The 14532-nt window shown below is 56.1% G+C and overlaps 1 protein-coding gene across 1 annotated transcript; it reads right to left on the bottom strand.

Annotated features, from left to right (window-relative positions):
* Positions 1-5631: 5631 nt before the first annotated feature.
* On the bottom strand, positions 5632-12948 carry RHO (rhodopsin). Its single transcript, XM_040246742.1, has 5 exons — positions 10195-12948; positions 8394-8562; positions 7015-7180; positions 6657-6896; positions 5632-5798 (listed from the first exon to the last, which is right to left on the bottom strand). The coding sequence occupies exons 1-5, from the start codon at positions 10553-10555 to the stop codon at positions 5688-5690; spliced, it is 1047 nt and encodes a 348-aa protein (XP_040102676.1). The 5' UTR covers positions 10556-12948; the 3' UTR covers positions 5632-5687.
* Between the last annotated feature and the right edge of the window lie 1584 nt (positions 12949-14532).

The following is a 14532-nucleotide window of genomic DNA, read 5'->3' as shown; positions in this document are numbered from 1 at the left end:
CCTGCCCACATCCATGCCCATTTGCAGTGTAAGTCTGCAGCTCCTGCCTCGTCCCTGGAATCTGAGCTCACCTTTCTTGCTGTGACCGACCCAGTATGAGGGAAGGGACGTCTGGTCCCAGTCCCAGGTGAGCAAGCCTGCTGGATGTGGAGAGGCCAGTGGCCCAGTCTCCCCTGTTGCCCAGCCTACGCTGGCTGGCCAAGCGGCCAGCCCTCCAACTGACCACAGATGCTCAAATGAACCCAGCCAAGGTCAACCAAGCTTGGTCTGGGTCACCTGGCTAACCCACAGAGTCACAAGCAACAGTACACGGTGTGTTGTTTGAAGCATGAGATTTGGAGGTTGTTGTCAGTGCAGCTGATACACTCTTCCTACAAGGCCCTCTTTTATCTGTATCTACCTTCTCCGGCTCAGATGGTAAAGTGTCTGTCTACAGTGCGAGAGACCCGGGTTCAATCCCTGGGTTGGGAAGATCCCCCGGAGGAGGAAATGGCAATCCACTCCAGTATAATGCCTGGAAAATCCCACAGACAGAGGAGCCTGGAAGGCTACAGTCCACGGGGTCGCAAAGAGTCAGACACGACTGAGCGAATTCACTTTAACTTTACCTTCTCCAGGGGACTTCCCTGGTTGCTCAGTAGTAAAGAACCCGCCTGCCAATGCGGGAGACGCAGATTCCATCCCTTGGACAGGAAGATCCCCTGGAGAAGGAAATGGCAACCCACTCCAGTATTCTTGCCTGGAGAATCCCATGGACAGAGAAGCCTGACGGGCTCTATAGTTTACGGGGTCACAAAAGAGTCAGACTTGACTCAACGACTAAACAACCACCACCTTATCTGAACTGCTTCTCACTCATCCTTTTGGCCTGAGTGTAGACATCACGTCCTCGGAAAAGCCCTCTGTGACACCCTAGGATGTTAGGGGCCCCTCCTCGGGCTGCCAGCAGCCTCCAGCAGCCGGGGTTAAAACACTGCCTCACCTGTCTCCTTGAGCTCTGGGAAGCAGGGGCAGTGGGCAGGGCTGCGTCTGTCTTGTTCCTGGTGGTGTCCCTTGTGCCCAGCACAACAGCTGGCACACAGTAGGTGCTTAGCACCCATTGCTGAAGCAGTGCCAGAGCGGAGCTCGGCTGAGTGGAGGGAGGCCTGAAAACCATCTGCAGGAACCATTTAGAGCAGGAGCCGAGATGAGGCAGAGAGGCATGTGGAAGCTGGTGCCAACGGGGGCAGCAATTTTGATCACGTTTCCAAGAACTGAGAAAGACTCAGGGATACAAACATTCCCACGAGCTTCATCTGAAACCCTGCTCCAGGTCTGTGCCAGGATAGAGTTTTGCATTTGGACGGAAGAAGTTCTAAAATGTGCTGCATGATCTAAAAATTCTTCTAGAGGATTGCCTTTTCACAGGGAAATGGTAATTGTGATCAGGCTGCTGGAGACAGGACGAGCTGCTTCTGGTACTCATGAGATGTTTTTACTGAGAGCTGTACGAAATTTAAGTTTCGCCAATTTTTTTTTTTTTTTTTTTGCCATCTTGGGACACTGTCCGGGGTCCTTCTACGTGTGAACTTACAGTTCTGCAGATTACAGTTCTAAACTCTTTGCATTCTCCTTCCAGAGGCAAAAATCAGGGGTTGAGAGAGCTCTGTGGCCTTGTCCCTGGCCAGGTCACAGCCCAGAGACTTGCTCCCTCCAGTCCATCTCTGAGACCAGCACGTCCTGACCTAGGGACTCTGGCCGCCTGGAGCCTGGAGGTGGGTAACACGCTCTCCCCGGACTCAGTCAGCAGTTGTCCGCCTTTATATACGGTGGGTTCCCCACCAATGGCAGTCAAATCAACTGCAAATTGAGGAAGTTAAGTAGGGTTTACTCTCTACCAGGAAAAAGTCGGAGAATTGTTCTCGTTTTAGAGAAAATTTTTTTTCCTCTGGATGTGAGGCTGATGAATCCTCACAATAAGTCGGCTGTGGGAGGGAGGGGACAGGGCTGACCTCAAGGCAGACTAGCTGCAATACCACTGTGCCTACCACTACTGTGCCTGGTCCCACACAGTATCTGAAACAGAGGGTGGGATCCACACCCGCCGGCCGGGGGGAATCCTCTCGTCACCGCTGTGGATGGAGGGCAAACTAGCCGGGTATCACCGGCACGAAGAGCACCTCCTCTGGACCGCTGTTGGTTCCCGGCTCCTTGCCTGTGGCCCTCCTCCTTCTGGTAACCAGCTCCTGAAGTTTCCTTTCGGCTCCTTCCTATCCCCACCCTCAGATCATTCGGTTAACGTAGGGCTAATACTACCGGGCTTCCCTCGTGGCTCAGCTGGTAAAGAATCCGCCTGCAGTGGCTGGATTCGATCCCTGGGTTGGGAAGATCCCCTGAAGAAGGGAAAGGCTACCCGCTCCAGTACTCTGACCTGGAGAAGTCAATGAACTGTATAGTAAGTCCATGGGGTCGCCAAGACTCGGATGCGATGGAGCGACTTTCACTTTCAACGCTACCTTGGGCGGCAAATGCAATCAGGTGACCGGGGCCAGGCCGATCAGAGGATGAAGGCCCATCCCAGCCTGGTGATTGGCTTAGGAGCTATCAGGTGACCCAGGCCTGGCCAACGAGAGCCCTACCTGGAAACAACTAACAGATGGAGAAGAGAAGCCCTATTTCTGCAGGGTTTGCTGAGCTTGGAATTACTGGTGATTTCTATGCTTACATCTTTGGAACAGTTAACCTGGCATAAAGGCATTACTTTGTCAATAAAGGTCCATCTAGTCAAGGCTATGGTTTTTCCAGTAGTCATGTATGGTTGTGAGAGTTAGACTATAAAGAAAGCTGAGTGCCGAAGAATTGATGCTTTTGAACTGTAGTGTTGGAGAAGACTCTTGAGAGTCCCTTGGACTGCAAGGAGATCCAACCAGTCCATCCTAAAGGAAATCAGCCTTTGGTATTCATTGGAAGGACTGATGTTGAAGCTGAAACTCCAATACTTTGACCACCTGATGTGAAGAGCTGACTCATTGGAAAAGACCCTGATGCTGGGAAAGATTGAAGGCAGGAGGAGAAGGGGAGGACAGAGGATGAGATGGTTGAATGGCATCACCGACTCGATGGACATGAGTTTGGGTGAACTCCAGGAGCTGGTGATGGACAGGGAGGCCTGGCGTGCTCCGATTCATGGGGTCTCGAGGAGTCGGACACGACTGAGCGACTGAACTGAACTGAAAGGCAACACAGAGGAAAGTGCAGCCAAAGGGAGACCTAGAAGCCAGATAACATGGAGTTCCCTGGCGGTCCAAGGGTTGAGTCTCCCCTGCGGGTGCAGGAGCCGTGGGTTCCATCTCTGGCCTAGGCTCCAGGGCAGCTGATTGGATGAGCCACAGCTACTCACTGAAGCTCAAGTGCCCTGGAGCCCGATCTCAGCAACAAGAAAAGACACCGTGATGAGGAGCCCCAGCGCCAGAGGGAAGGGTGACCCCCGCTCACTACAAGTAGAGAAAGCCAATGCATAGCAAGGAAGACCCAGTACAGCCCCATCAAAAGCCAGGTGACCTGATCTGAGCACCTGCACCCAGGCATGCCTGAAGCCCTGAGCTTTTCATTTATGGGAGCCAATCGTGTCTTCCTTTTGCTTCGGTACTATTGAGTGTGATTTCCTGCCTCCTGCAGATAAAGGAATCCTGACTGACATCACCCACCTAGGGAGACAGAGTAGAGAGGGGAGACAGAGTAGAGAGGGGCAACAGAGATCCCAGCTATTACCTGCCCCAGCCCCTCCAAGGCACTAAGGATCTCCCTTCTCAGACTGCTGCTGCCTTTTCCCGCCTTGGAGGAGGACGGTCATTTGGGAGCTACACCTTCATCCCATTCCCCCTTCAGATGAGGTCCCTGGTAGGGCCAGCCCGGAGCTGAGGCTCCAGTAATGCAAAAAAGCCTCTCATCATCTGCTGAGCTCAGGAAGCACATTGGCTGCATAAAGCCTGAAATCTCATTAAGGTCAGTTTTAAGATCCCCTTTTGCAGATAAGGAGGATTCCAAGAGGTGACAAAATTTGCTTGCAGTTTCACAGGCCACCTGGATCTCTGTGACTCCGAGGTTGGAGCTTTTCCCATTCCTGGGCCTGCTCCCCAGAGCCTAAAGCACTCCCAGCACTCTGATAGTTGCTCAGACCCAGAAACCCCAAGGTCAAGGATCAGATGAACACTGCCCCGTTTCCACCCATCCTGTAGATAAAGAGCTTGAGACTGACCAAAACCACCACCAAAAACACCAAGGATAGGAGCTGAGCTTTTAATACCCCAATTTGCCTTCATCTCCAGGCAGAGCTGGGGAGAGGTAGAGCTTCCCGCTTTGGTATGTAGTTGAGGAGGGGCATTTATGAGGCGGCTGGATTCTGATGTCCCAGAGTCCCAGCCAGCCTCGCAGCAGCAAGGACTCTCTGGAGTGGAGAACGGACTGGAGCCACTGAAGGCTTGCCCAGCAAGGGAGCTAAAATCTGTGATCTGTGAACTTCCCTGGGGGAAGGTGGGTCCAGCTGGATTTCCCACGCTTTTGTTTTTTAAGCTCTTTTTGAGACAAAGGTGATGTTGGGGACCCAGCTCTTCGTTAAATGTGGGCAGGTGAACATAACTCCTAGAAGGTCCATACGGGCCCAGAGATGCTGAAGCCTGGGTGCTGGGCAGGAGAGCTAGTGGTTTTTCAGATGCCGAGAGCAAGACCTGTCTCTCTGTGGGTTGCACTGGGAGTGGCATGGGGGCTCTGGACTGGCCCCAGACTCTGGTCCTCTGATGTTGTTGTTTTGTGTTTTTGTTTTCTTCTCAGGCCTGATGACTGCACTCTGCATTTCCTTGACTGTCCTTCCCTGTGGCCCACCACCCAGCGCTGGTCTGGCCTTGCCGTCTGTCTAATGTTTATAAGCCTGATGAGGCTGGATGCTCAGGGCTTTGCGCAATCTCAAAATGGTCGCTATCAAGAGGAGATGATCATAGGAATGAATTACTTATATTAATTGATATTATTCATAATGTTAACTACAGTCTGTCCAGCTCCTTACTATTTACAAAGAGCTCACACACGCAAGCGCACGTGCACACACACACACACACACACACACACACACACACACACACAATCTCATTTGATCTTCCCAGCAGCCGTGTGAGGAGAGATTTGGAATTCCCATTGTATGGGGGAAGAAAGTGAGGCCCAAGGACAAAACAACTGCTCAAGGTCATCAGCCAAGGGCGAGCTGCTGCTGCTGCTGCTAACACTATGCCCTCCCGACCCGTTCATCTCTCCATGCACGTCTGTCTCCATTCATTCCTTCCTTCCTCCACCTAGCATTTATTAATAAGCACCTACGGCGTGCCCCGTCGTGCGCTACTCACTTATCCCTAAGCTGGGACACTTTTCCAGAGCAAGAGCTCTTGTGTAGCTGAGAGATGAGCTGGGGGGAGCGGAGCTACAGCGGGCCCCCGGGAAATCAGGACTCCAGATTGGGCCGCCCCTGCCAAGTGAGGCGCCTCCTGTTTCTCTCATTGATTCGTTTGCATTTGGTTGGTTGGTTTTTGTGTTTACACTCAGGGAGCCTGTGAGAGCTGGTTCCGACAGGCGCAGCTCCGGATGGAGCTGCTGAGGCTGGGGTGGGGTTGGGGCTGGGGGACTCCTGCTGCTGGCCACCACGGAGTCCCTGGAGGGGCTTAGGCAGGTGCCACCTGGCTGGTCTCTGTCTTGGAGACGGTGGTGGAGGCCTCGTCGTCACCCAGCGGGTTCTTGCCACAGCAGAGGGTGGTGAGCATGCAGTTCCGGAACTGGAAGGAAGAGGTAGGGTTAGGGTGGGGTGCTCAGGGTCCCACAGAGTCTGGGTGGGAAATGGCATCGTCAGCGCGGTATGCCGCATCCCTCTTCTGCCTCTGGTCCTCCCAGCCTCCGATCCCCGGTCAGATGGCTCCCTGGAGGAACTTACTGAGCCTCCCCAACCCCACCCAGAGGTGCTGGGACCAAACCTGAAGGGGCTTTGTCACTGCTGACATGCCATGATGCCCTCAGTGTGCCAAGGGCCATCTGGAAATTATCCCATTGAACCCAAGAGTTTAGGATTTCATCCTTTCCATGAATGAAGAAACTGAAGCCCAGAAAAGGGAAGTGACTTGCCCAAGGCTACACAGCTAAAACCTAGCAGAGCTGGGATTTGAACCCAATCTGTCTGACTCCAGGTTTTCCCCACTGGACCAAAGAATCTGCAGAGGAACCTCTGGTCTATGTTAAAAGGACCGCTTTATCCCTTCATCCCTCAGAATGAGACTTTTTGGCATCCTGTCCAGCTTTGTGGAGACTGGCACCTGTTCCCAGGCCCGGGACTTTGACCGTCTGGACCATTAAAGCCAGTCTTCAGAACCATCTGGACTGGCACTTCTCTTTCCTGAGCCAGTATCAGAGGGCTTGTTAGAAATGCGTATTCCTGGGCCCACCCTGAGCTTCTAATCAGAAGGTCTGGGGGTTGGTCCAGGAATCTGCATCTCTCCCGGATGACTCATGATTACCCCAGGGGAAAACCAACTCCCCCTGCCCATTTTGCAGGTGGAAAGACTGAGGCCCAGTTAAGACTGCGGCTTCTCCACCTGTTGCCTGGGGGGGACCTGGCCCCTTCCCACCCCACCAGCAGGCACCTGCTTGTTCATCATGATGTAGATGACAGGGTTGTAGACGGAGGAAGACTTGGCAAAGAAAGCCGGGATGGTCATGAAGATGGGGCCAAAGTCAGAGCCCTGATGGGTGAAGATGTAGAACGCCACCCCGGCGTAGGGCACCCAGCAGATCAGGAAAGCGATGACCATGATGATCACCATGCGGGTGACCTCCTTCTCGGCCTTCTGAGTGGTGGCCGACTCTTGCTGCTGGGCAGCTGCCTGCGGGGACACAGGGCCCAGTGTCCAGACCTGAGGCTCCTCTGGGCCGGGGGCCGCGCTCGGCCTCATCAATGCTCTTGTCCCCAGCCCCACAGCACTGGCCCCCCAAGGACCCTACCTCCTTGACAGTGAACACCAGCTGCCCGTAGCAGAAGAATATGACCATCAGGGGAATGGTGAAGTGGACTATGAACATGTAGATGACGAACGACTCATTGTTGATCTCCGGCTTGAGCGTGTAGTAGTCAATCCCGCACGAGCACTGCATGCCCTCCGGGATGTACCTGAGGACCGGGGAGGGGCAGGGGCCGGAGGGGCAGAGAGAGACCCGCATGTGAGGGACCGGGGAACAGGGCCCACTGGCCAGAGTCCTCTGCCAACGCCTGCGGCGGGGCTGCTCTCACTCTGGGCCTCACTCCCCCTCTCTGTAAAATGGGGATGAAAAACCTTTCCTTGGCTGTGAGGCTCACATCTACTGAGATAAGGGATCCAAGTGTGTGCAAACAGTGTTGTTGCCGTGTTCAGCGCTGTGTTGCCCTGGGACCCTGGTCTCTCCCAGTCTCTCACTCCCAGCGCCCCTACTCTGCCCCCCTGCTTCCCTGCCTGGCGCTTCTTCACCCGGCCTACCGCTCTCGAGTGGCCGGAGGCCAGGCCTCGGACCATGAGGTAGGTGGGGAGAAGGGAAAAGCTCCCAATGTCTGTATTGCAGGCACCCAGGTCTTTCTAGGCCGCTCAGGGTAATTAAGGGATTTTTGCACAGTTTCTGGAAACAAGAGGCCCTGGGGCGTGTGGTTAGGGCGTGTGATTTCAGAGGATGGTGACACTGAACTGACCCCAGGAAACCCACTGTCCATTAGCTGCGTCTACGATGATGTAACTAGGCCAGACTGGAGAAGATAGGGAAGGAGGAGCAGGGTTTTTTGCCCCTTGCTAAATTGCTCAGGAGGGAAAACACTGGCCCCAGGAAGACTGAGAGAGAAGGAGAGGGGAGAGAGATGGCAGTTTCCTGGAAGCAGAAGGGCACGAAGCCTCTGGGAACCCACAGAGGCCAGTTTCCCAAACCACGTTCCACCCCACCGTCATCTCATCTCAGCCTGTTGGGGGATATCAGCTGAGAGTCTTGCCAGGACTGGTTCCCAGGGCCACACCGCCACACCTGCATGAGAGAGGCTCTGCTTCTGCAGGGGCGGAGGCCTGAGGTCAGAGGAGCTGCTACCGGGGCACTGGACCAAAGAGGATTGGAATCTGGCCTGGCTTAGTTGGGGATTAGGGGCACAGCCAAGGTGAAGGGTTGGGGCGTCTTGGAGTCTCCTTGACACGGGGAGCAGCCCCGTAGTGACGTCAGGAGCTGACCCTCTTTTCCCTGCCCTAAACCTCAACCCTATGACAGCTGCCAGCTCGGGGGGCCTGAAACCAGGCAGCACCGGCCCCCCTCCAGCTGGAGGACCCTAGGAAGCACCCCGGAGACCCTCCTCCCCTCCTGCTCAGGGCCTTTACCTGGACCAGCCGACCAGGGGGGGCGCGGCGCAGGCCAGAGCCATGACCCAGGTGAAGGCGACGCCCATGATGGCGTGGTTCTCCCCGAAGCGGAAGTTGCTCATGGGCTTGCACACCACCACGTACCGCTCGATGGCCAGGACCACCAAGGACCACAGGGCGATTTCACCTGCAAGGCGGCCGCTGTCAGCCAACCCGCCGCGTGGCTGGACCTGTCTGTCTGAGGAGGAGGTGTGCTCCTCCCGGGGATGGGGAGGGGGGCCGACCAGGAAGGCACCGGGGAGCAATCCTGGAGTGCAGACTTAAGGAGCGGAGGGTCTGGACACAGACGAGGGGAGGTGGCAGGGCAGATGGGCCGATACACCACGTGGAGGAACTCCCAGGCAGGTTAGTGCAGCCAGAGCTCCGGTTTCACGGGGAACATGGCAATCGGCTCGAGGGGTCATGGTTGAGAGCTGGGAGCCCGGCGGGGAGTTTTCACAGAACAGTGTCTCCTTTGTGGGGCCACCGGCAGAGTTCCAGTCACAGGGGATGGCAGAGGCAGCAGGAGCCAGAGGGGAAGGCCTCCCTTTCCTCCTGGGCAGCGGGCCTCTCGCCTCCAGGGACATGGAACACCCTGGGCATGGGTGACCCTTTCTCGGGATCCAGGGACCCGGAGACTGTTTTGCTCAGAGGGAGGAGAAGGAATGATAATGGTGGGGTTCAGACATCTGCCCTGCACATCACCCCCAGAAACTCAGGAGGGAGGTGGCCGTGGGGTTTACCAACTGGGGCATTTCTGAGAGTGAAAGGGAACACTAGTGGGTACTCCAGGCCCATGGTTGTCGCGTGGCCTGAGACTGGGGGATCGCGGTCATCCCACAATGGCCAGCACCCCGGGAACAGGGCTGAGGCAGGGCCTGGACACATGTGGGGGAGGAGACAGGGCATCCTGTGGCTGGTGCGGGCTCTCTCCGCCCCCAGGCTTTGTGACGATGACCTCCCGCGTCTCCTGCTTGCCCAGGAGGCCGTGTCCCCCCCGGGGAACACTCCTGGGTCTGAGCCAGGAGCCCCAGGCTCTGGGCACTGGCCTGCCACGTTCCTGAGTCAACTCTTCCCCTCTGCACGCTGCAGTTTTCTTATCGGCTAAATGGGATCTATTCACCCGTTTTTTAGTGAAAATATTTTAAAAGCATGGCTCACAGCTACACAGATCACCTCACCGGGTCTACTGTCTCCCTGTGAATGGACTCCTCAAGGCAGAAAGCCTTCAAGCAGAGCAGAGAGCCTGGAGGCGGGCTGGGATGGAGTCAGAGAGAAGCCGGGGAGGGACCACGCCTGGCGCCCAGTGCAGGCAGAGGCCAGTGCCTGGAGGACTGAAGACTCTCATCCCGCCCCAGGCTGGGGCCCTGAGCACAGGCATCCGTGTCCAGCTCTCTGTCCCTGGGACCCCGTGTGGGTCTCGCCCAGCCCCGCTGCTCCAAGGGGAGCAGAACCATGGCCTCAGGGGCCACAGAGACACAGGCTTGCAACTCGGCCTTGCCAGAGACTGCCTGCGACCCCAGCGAGGCCCCGGACTCCTCTCATCTGTCTCCTGGCTGGAGGGCGAGACAATGACCCCAGTGCCAGTGAGATCCACCCTCCACCAACGCCGGCCAATCTCGTCATCGCTTATACAGCTGTTTATTGACTGAGTAAGGGAGGGCTTTGGCTCATCCACAAGGCCGGGGCTGTCCCCACACCCCCACCCCCGCCACACCCAAGCTCCTGCCTCCTGAATACACACACACCCCTCGCCCAGCCCACCGCACCCAGCTCATACCGCCCAGGGTGGCAAAGAAGCCCTCCAGGTTGCAGCCCGTGGGCCCAAAGACGAAGTATCCATGCAGAGAGGTGTAGAGGGTAGTGGTGAAGCCCCCGAAGACCATGAAGAGGTCGGCCACGGCCAGGTTGAGCAGGATGTAGTTGAGGGGTGTGCGCAGCTTCTTGTGCTGGACCGTGACATACAGCGTGAGGAAGTTGATGGGGAAGCCGAGCACGATCAGCAGGAACATGTAGGCGGCCAGCATGGAGAACTGCCATGGCTCAGCCAGGTAGTATTGCGGGGCCTCGAAGGGGCTGCGCACCACACCCGTCTTGTTGGAGAAAGGCACGTAGAAGTTCGGGCCCTCGGTCCCGTTCATGGCTGTGGCCCTTGCGGCTGTCCGCCGGCGGCGCAAACCCGGGGATGCTTCTGAGGCCGGAGCTCAGCCACACGGGGCTCCAGCTGGACAACTCCGGGCTCCGACTGCCCCCCCAGGCCCTTATAAAGTGACCTCCCCTCCCTAAGCTCCCAGCTGAATCAGCACCTCAGAGATTGGGGGCGTTATTAATCATATTAATCCTCACTGCTGCAACGAGGGGCCTAATTGGCTTCCAGGTGGGGCCAAGGTGACTCCAGGTAGAAGGCTGTGGTCAGAAAAGGGGCGCATGCTGGGGACCCTGGGAAAGAGCACAGGCCTGCCCCCAACTCCCCTGTCCCCCTCTGTCATGGCAGCTGATGGCCCTGGCCTGGCACTGGGACCCCTAGCTCCAGGCCCACTTCCCTCTGGCTCAGGGCAGGCAAACTTTGCCTTCCTCCTGCCTGGCCCACGAGCTCCCGGAGGGCAGAGCGCTGTCATCCCCTCACTCAGCCCCTGAGCCGTCCCTTCCCCACCTGGGTCACCTCTGGGCTTATCCAGTCACCACACACTGGCAGTGCCCACCGGCCAGGTCATGAGCTTCACAAGTGCAGCGGGGCGCTCCGGGGACCGGACACAAGCCCCACATTGCCCAGGAGCTCAAAAAGCATTTGTTCCCTTGAACTGGAGTTCACTCACTCACTTGTTCAAACCGACATTTATGTGCAGGCCACCGGGGGACCCGAGGCTCCTCCTTGTGGAAGACCCGCTCCCGACCCGGGAAGGGAGGCCACCTATCTGCAGAGACATCCGGGGGACAGTGTGTTGAAGGAGAGGCGCTTTGCCAGGTTGCCAAGTGGGGAAGTCAGCACAGACTGAAGACAGAGGCCCTCGTGGGCTGGGGTCAGCTGGGGTGGGGCTTAGTGCCAGGGGCTTTGTCCAGGGGAACTTGGGCAGATTGTGGGGAGAGGAAGGTGGCTCAAAAGCCCTCAAGGATGAGCTGAAGGGAGCGATGGTGGAGGAAGGGACCAGGGCAGAGGGGACCAAAGTGGGGAGGGGACAGAAGCTCTTAGGGCTCCTGAAGCAAGGCCTTGCCTCCAGGAGGTGAACGGGGCCAAGCCTGTGCCGGGCATCAGATCCCTGTGGTGAGCAAAGAGGTGTGGTCCCGGGAGCTCCTGTGTGAAGGGGAGATGGGCCCTGGGAACAGCACATGGACCGCGGCCCGGGACTGGGGTCAGGCTGGGCTGGGGCCATGGTCGTTGGGTGCCCTGTGATCGGCAAGCCATGATGGTGTACCCCAGAAAAGCAAGATGAGCTCAGGGTGCGAACGAGGACCCCCATCTACAATAGGATCGTGAGGACCCCTCCCAGGAGTGAAGTGGGGTTGCGGGCAGCCAGGCCTTCAGGGTCCTCAATGACCACGGTCCAGCCGTGAGTTTTATCCAGCACCAACTGTGTTCTATACTACATACTCAGTTCTGGGGAACATGGTGGACAAGAAGGACCAAACCCCTGCCTGTAGGACATGCCCTTCTGTGGGGGCGGGGAGGGGCTCCCACAAACCATGAGACAACAGAGACTGTTCAGATGGTGACATCCTCCTGACACACACCCGCCTGGAGCTGCCCAGGAAGGCCTCTCTGAGACCTCGAGGATGGAAGGGGCCCTAAGGGGTGGAGCTATCCAAGGAGAGAGAGAGGCCAGTGCAAGGGCCCTGGAGGCAGGGAACGCAAGGCCGGCCAGGAAGCATCCCAGTGTCTGAGACCTCTGTCGCTGAAGCTCCCTTGTGCTGTCTCTCTTCCCACCTGGGATGTCTACACCTCTCTGCTCAGAAACGTGCCCCCTTCCCTGCAGCCCACCTGGGGCTCCAGAGCCCTGCTGTCCCGGGAAACGGGCAGCGTCAGGACTTGCGTGGGAAGCCTGGTGGTGTGTGCGCTGGGGGGAAGGAGCAAGGGGCAGGCAGGCGTGGCGGGTGGGTGGGGCGCGGCTGCTCAAGGTGTAAAGTGCTTGGCCCGGTGATTAGGCCCATCGCTAAAGAGGTCAAGGTGAAGAGTGTGATTCTGACACAGCCCCTGCTGGCCAGACAGAGGGACAGACGACGGACTTCCCGGGTCAAGACCAGCACGCGCAGCCCTGCCCTGGCCAGGCTGAGCCCCCGACCCTCAAACTCATGGCCTTGCTTGTTACCCCCTAACGCTTATGACAACCTGGAAGCTTTTAATTCCTATTCTGTTCATGGGTCTCCTAGGCTGTACCTTGAGCCCCCGGGGGTGGGCTGGGGTCTGTCTTGCTCACCACAGGGCCCCAGAGCCCAGCTTAACACACAGCAGGTGCACGTAAATCGTTTCCCTTACTTCTGCGGTCCCCAACCTTTTTGGCACCAGGACCAACTTCGTGGAAGACAATTTTTCCACGGACCAGGGGTTGGGGGGGGATGGTTTGGGGATGATTCAAGTGCATGACATTTATTGTGCACTTTATTTCTAATCTAGCGCTGCCGCTGAGCTCCCAGCAGGTACTGTAGGTCCACAGCCTGGAGGTGGGGGATCCCTGCCCTACTTGGATGAGCTGGGATTTCTGTTTGGTACCTGGGGCCTGGCACATGACAGGTGCCCAAGGACTGTCTGTAGACTGAGCAGATGGATCTAGGTTATCACAGGAAGTGCTGACTTTCTCTAAGACTCAGGTCCACCCTCTGTTCAGTTCAGTTCAGTCGCTCAGTTGAGTCCAACTCCTTGCAACCCCATGAACTGCAACACGCCAGGCCTCCCTGTCCATCACCAACTCCCGGAGTCCACCCAAAACCATGTCCATCGAGTTGGTGATGCCATCCAGCCATCTCATCCTCTGTCGTCCCCTTCTCCTCCTGCCCCCAATCCCTCCCAGTATCGGGTCTTTTCCAATGAGTCAACTCTTCACGTGAGGTGGCCAAAGTATTGGAGTTTCAGCTTCAGCATCAGTCCTTCCAATGAACACCCAGGACTGATCTCCTTTAGGATGGACTGGTTGGATCTCCTTGCAGTCCAAGGGACTCTCAAGAGTCTTCTCCAACACCACAGTTCAAAAGCATCAATTCTTCGGCACTCAGCTTTCTTCACCATCCAACTCTCACATCCATACATGACCACTGGAAAAACCATAGCTTTGACTAGACAGACCTTTGTTGGCAAAGTAACGTCTCTGCTTTTGAATATGCTATCTAGGTTGGTCATAACTTTCCTTCCAAGGAGTAAGCGTCTTTTAATTTCACGGCTGCAGTCACCATCTGCAGTGATTTTGGAGCCCCAAAAAATAAAGTCTGACACTGTTTCCATTGTTTCCCCATCTATTTCCCATGAAGTGATGGGACCAGATGCCATGATCTAGTTTTCTGAATGTTGAGCTTTAAGACAATTTTTTCACTCTCCTTCTTCACTTTCATCAAGAGGCTTTTTAGTTCCTCTTCACTTTCTGCCATAAGGGTGGTGTCATTTGCATATCTGAGATTATTGATATTTCTCCCGGCAATCTTGATTCCAGCTTGTGCTTCTTCCAGCCCAGCGTTTCTCATGATGTACTCTGCATATAAGTTAAATAAGCAGGGTAACAAAATACAGCCTTGACATACTCCTTTTCCTATTTGGAACCAGTCTGTTGTTCCATGTCCAGTTCTAACTAAATATGCTATCTAGGTTGGTCATAACTTTCTACCCTCTGTAAGAGTCTAATAGTCCACTCTTTCAGGGTGGGGAGATGGGGGGTTAAAGGTCATCCCTGACATGATGGACGTCTGCTCTGTAATGCATGATAGACAATTAAAAACAAAGAATGCTTTTTTGTTTGGAAGAATGGGCTCACAGAACGACAGGAAGGTCGTTAGAAGTCACCTACTCTGACCCTTCTTTGCAGGTGGGGAGACGAAGGCCCCCAGTCCATAGGGGGTCACCCAGGTCACCCAACATGCCCGCCTGGCCGCTCCTGCCCCAAAGGAGCTCTCAGGAAGACCGTCCATCATCCCCAGT

Source organism: Oryx dammah, unplaced genomic scaffold (assembly GCF_014754425.2).
Source record: "Oryx dammah isolate SB20612 unplaced genomic scaffold, SCBI_Odam_1.1 HiC_scaffold_9, whole genome shotgun sequence".
NCBI classification, from domain to species: Eukaryota; Metazoa; Chordata; class Mammalia; order Artiodactyla; family Bovidae; genus Oryx; species Oryx dammah.
Note: the sequence above shows the minus strand (reverse complement) of the source record. Positions and strands in the feature narration are given on the sequence as shown.

Coding starts and splice junctions, on each gene's coding strand:
- RHO (XM_040246742.1), bottom strand. CDS start 10,555: ATGAACGGGACCGAGGGCCCGAACTTCTACGTGCCTTTCTCCAACAAG. Junction 7,181..8,393: donor CCCCTGGTCGGCTGGTCCAG/GTAAAGGCCCTG, acceptor CCCGGTCCTCAG/GTACATCCCGGAGGGCATGC. Junction 6,897..7,014: donor TGGTGTTCACTGTCAAGGAG/GTAGGGTCCTTG, acceptor GTGTCCCCGCAG/GCAGCTGCCCAGCAGCAAGA.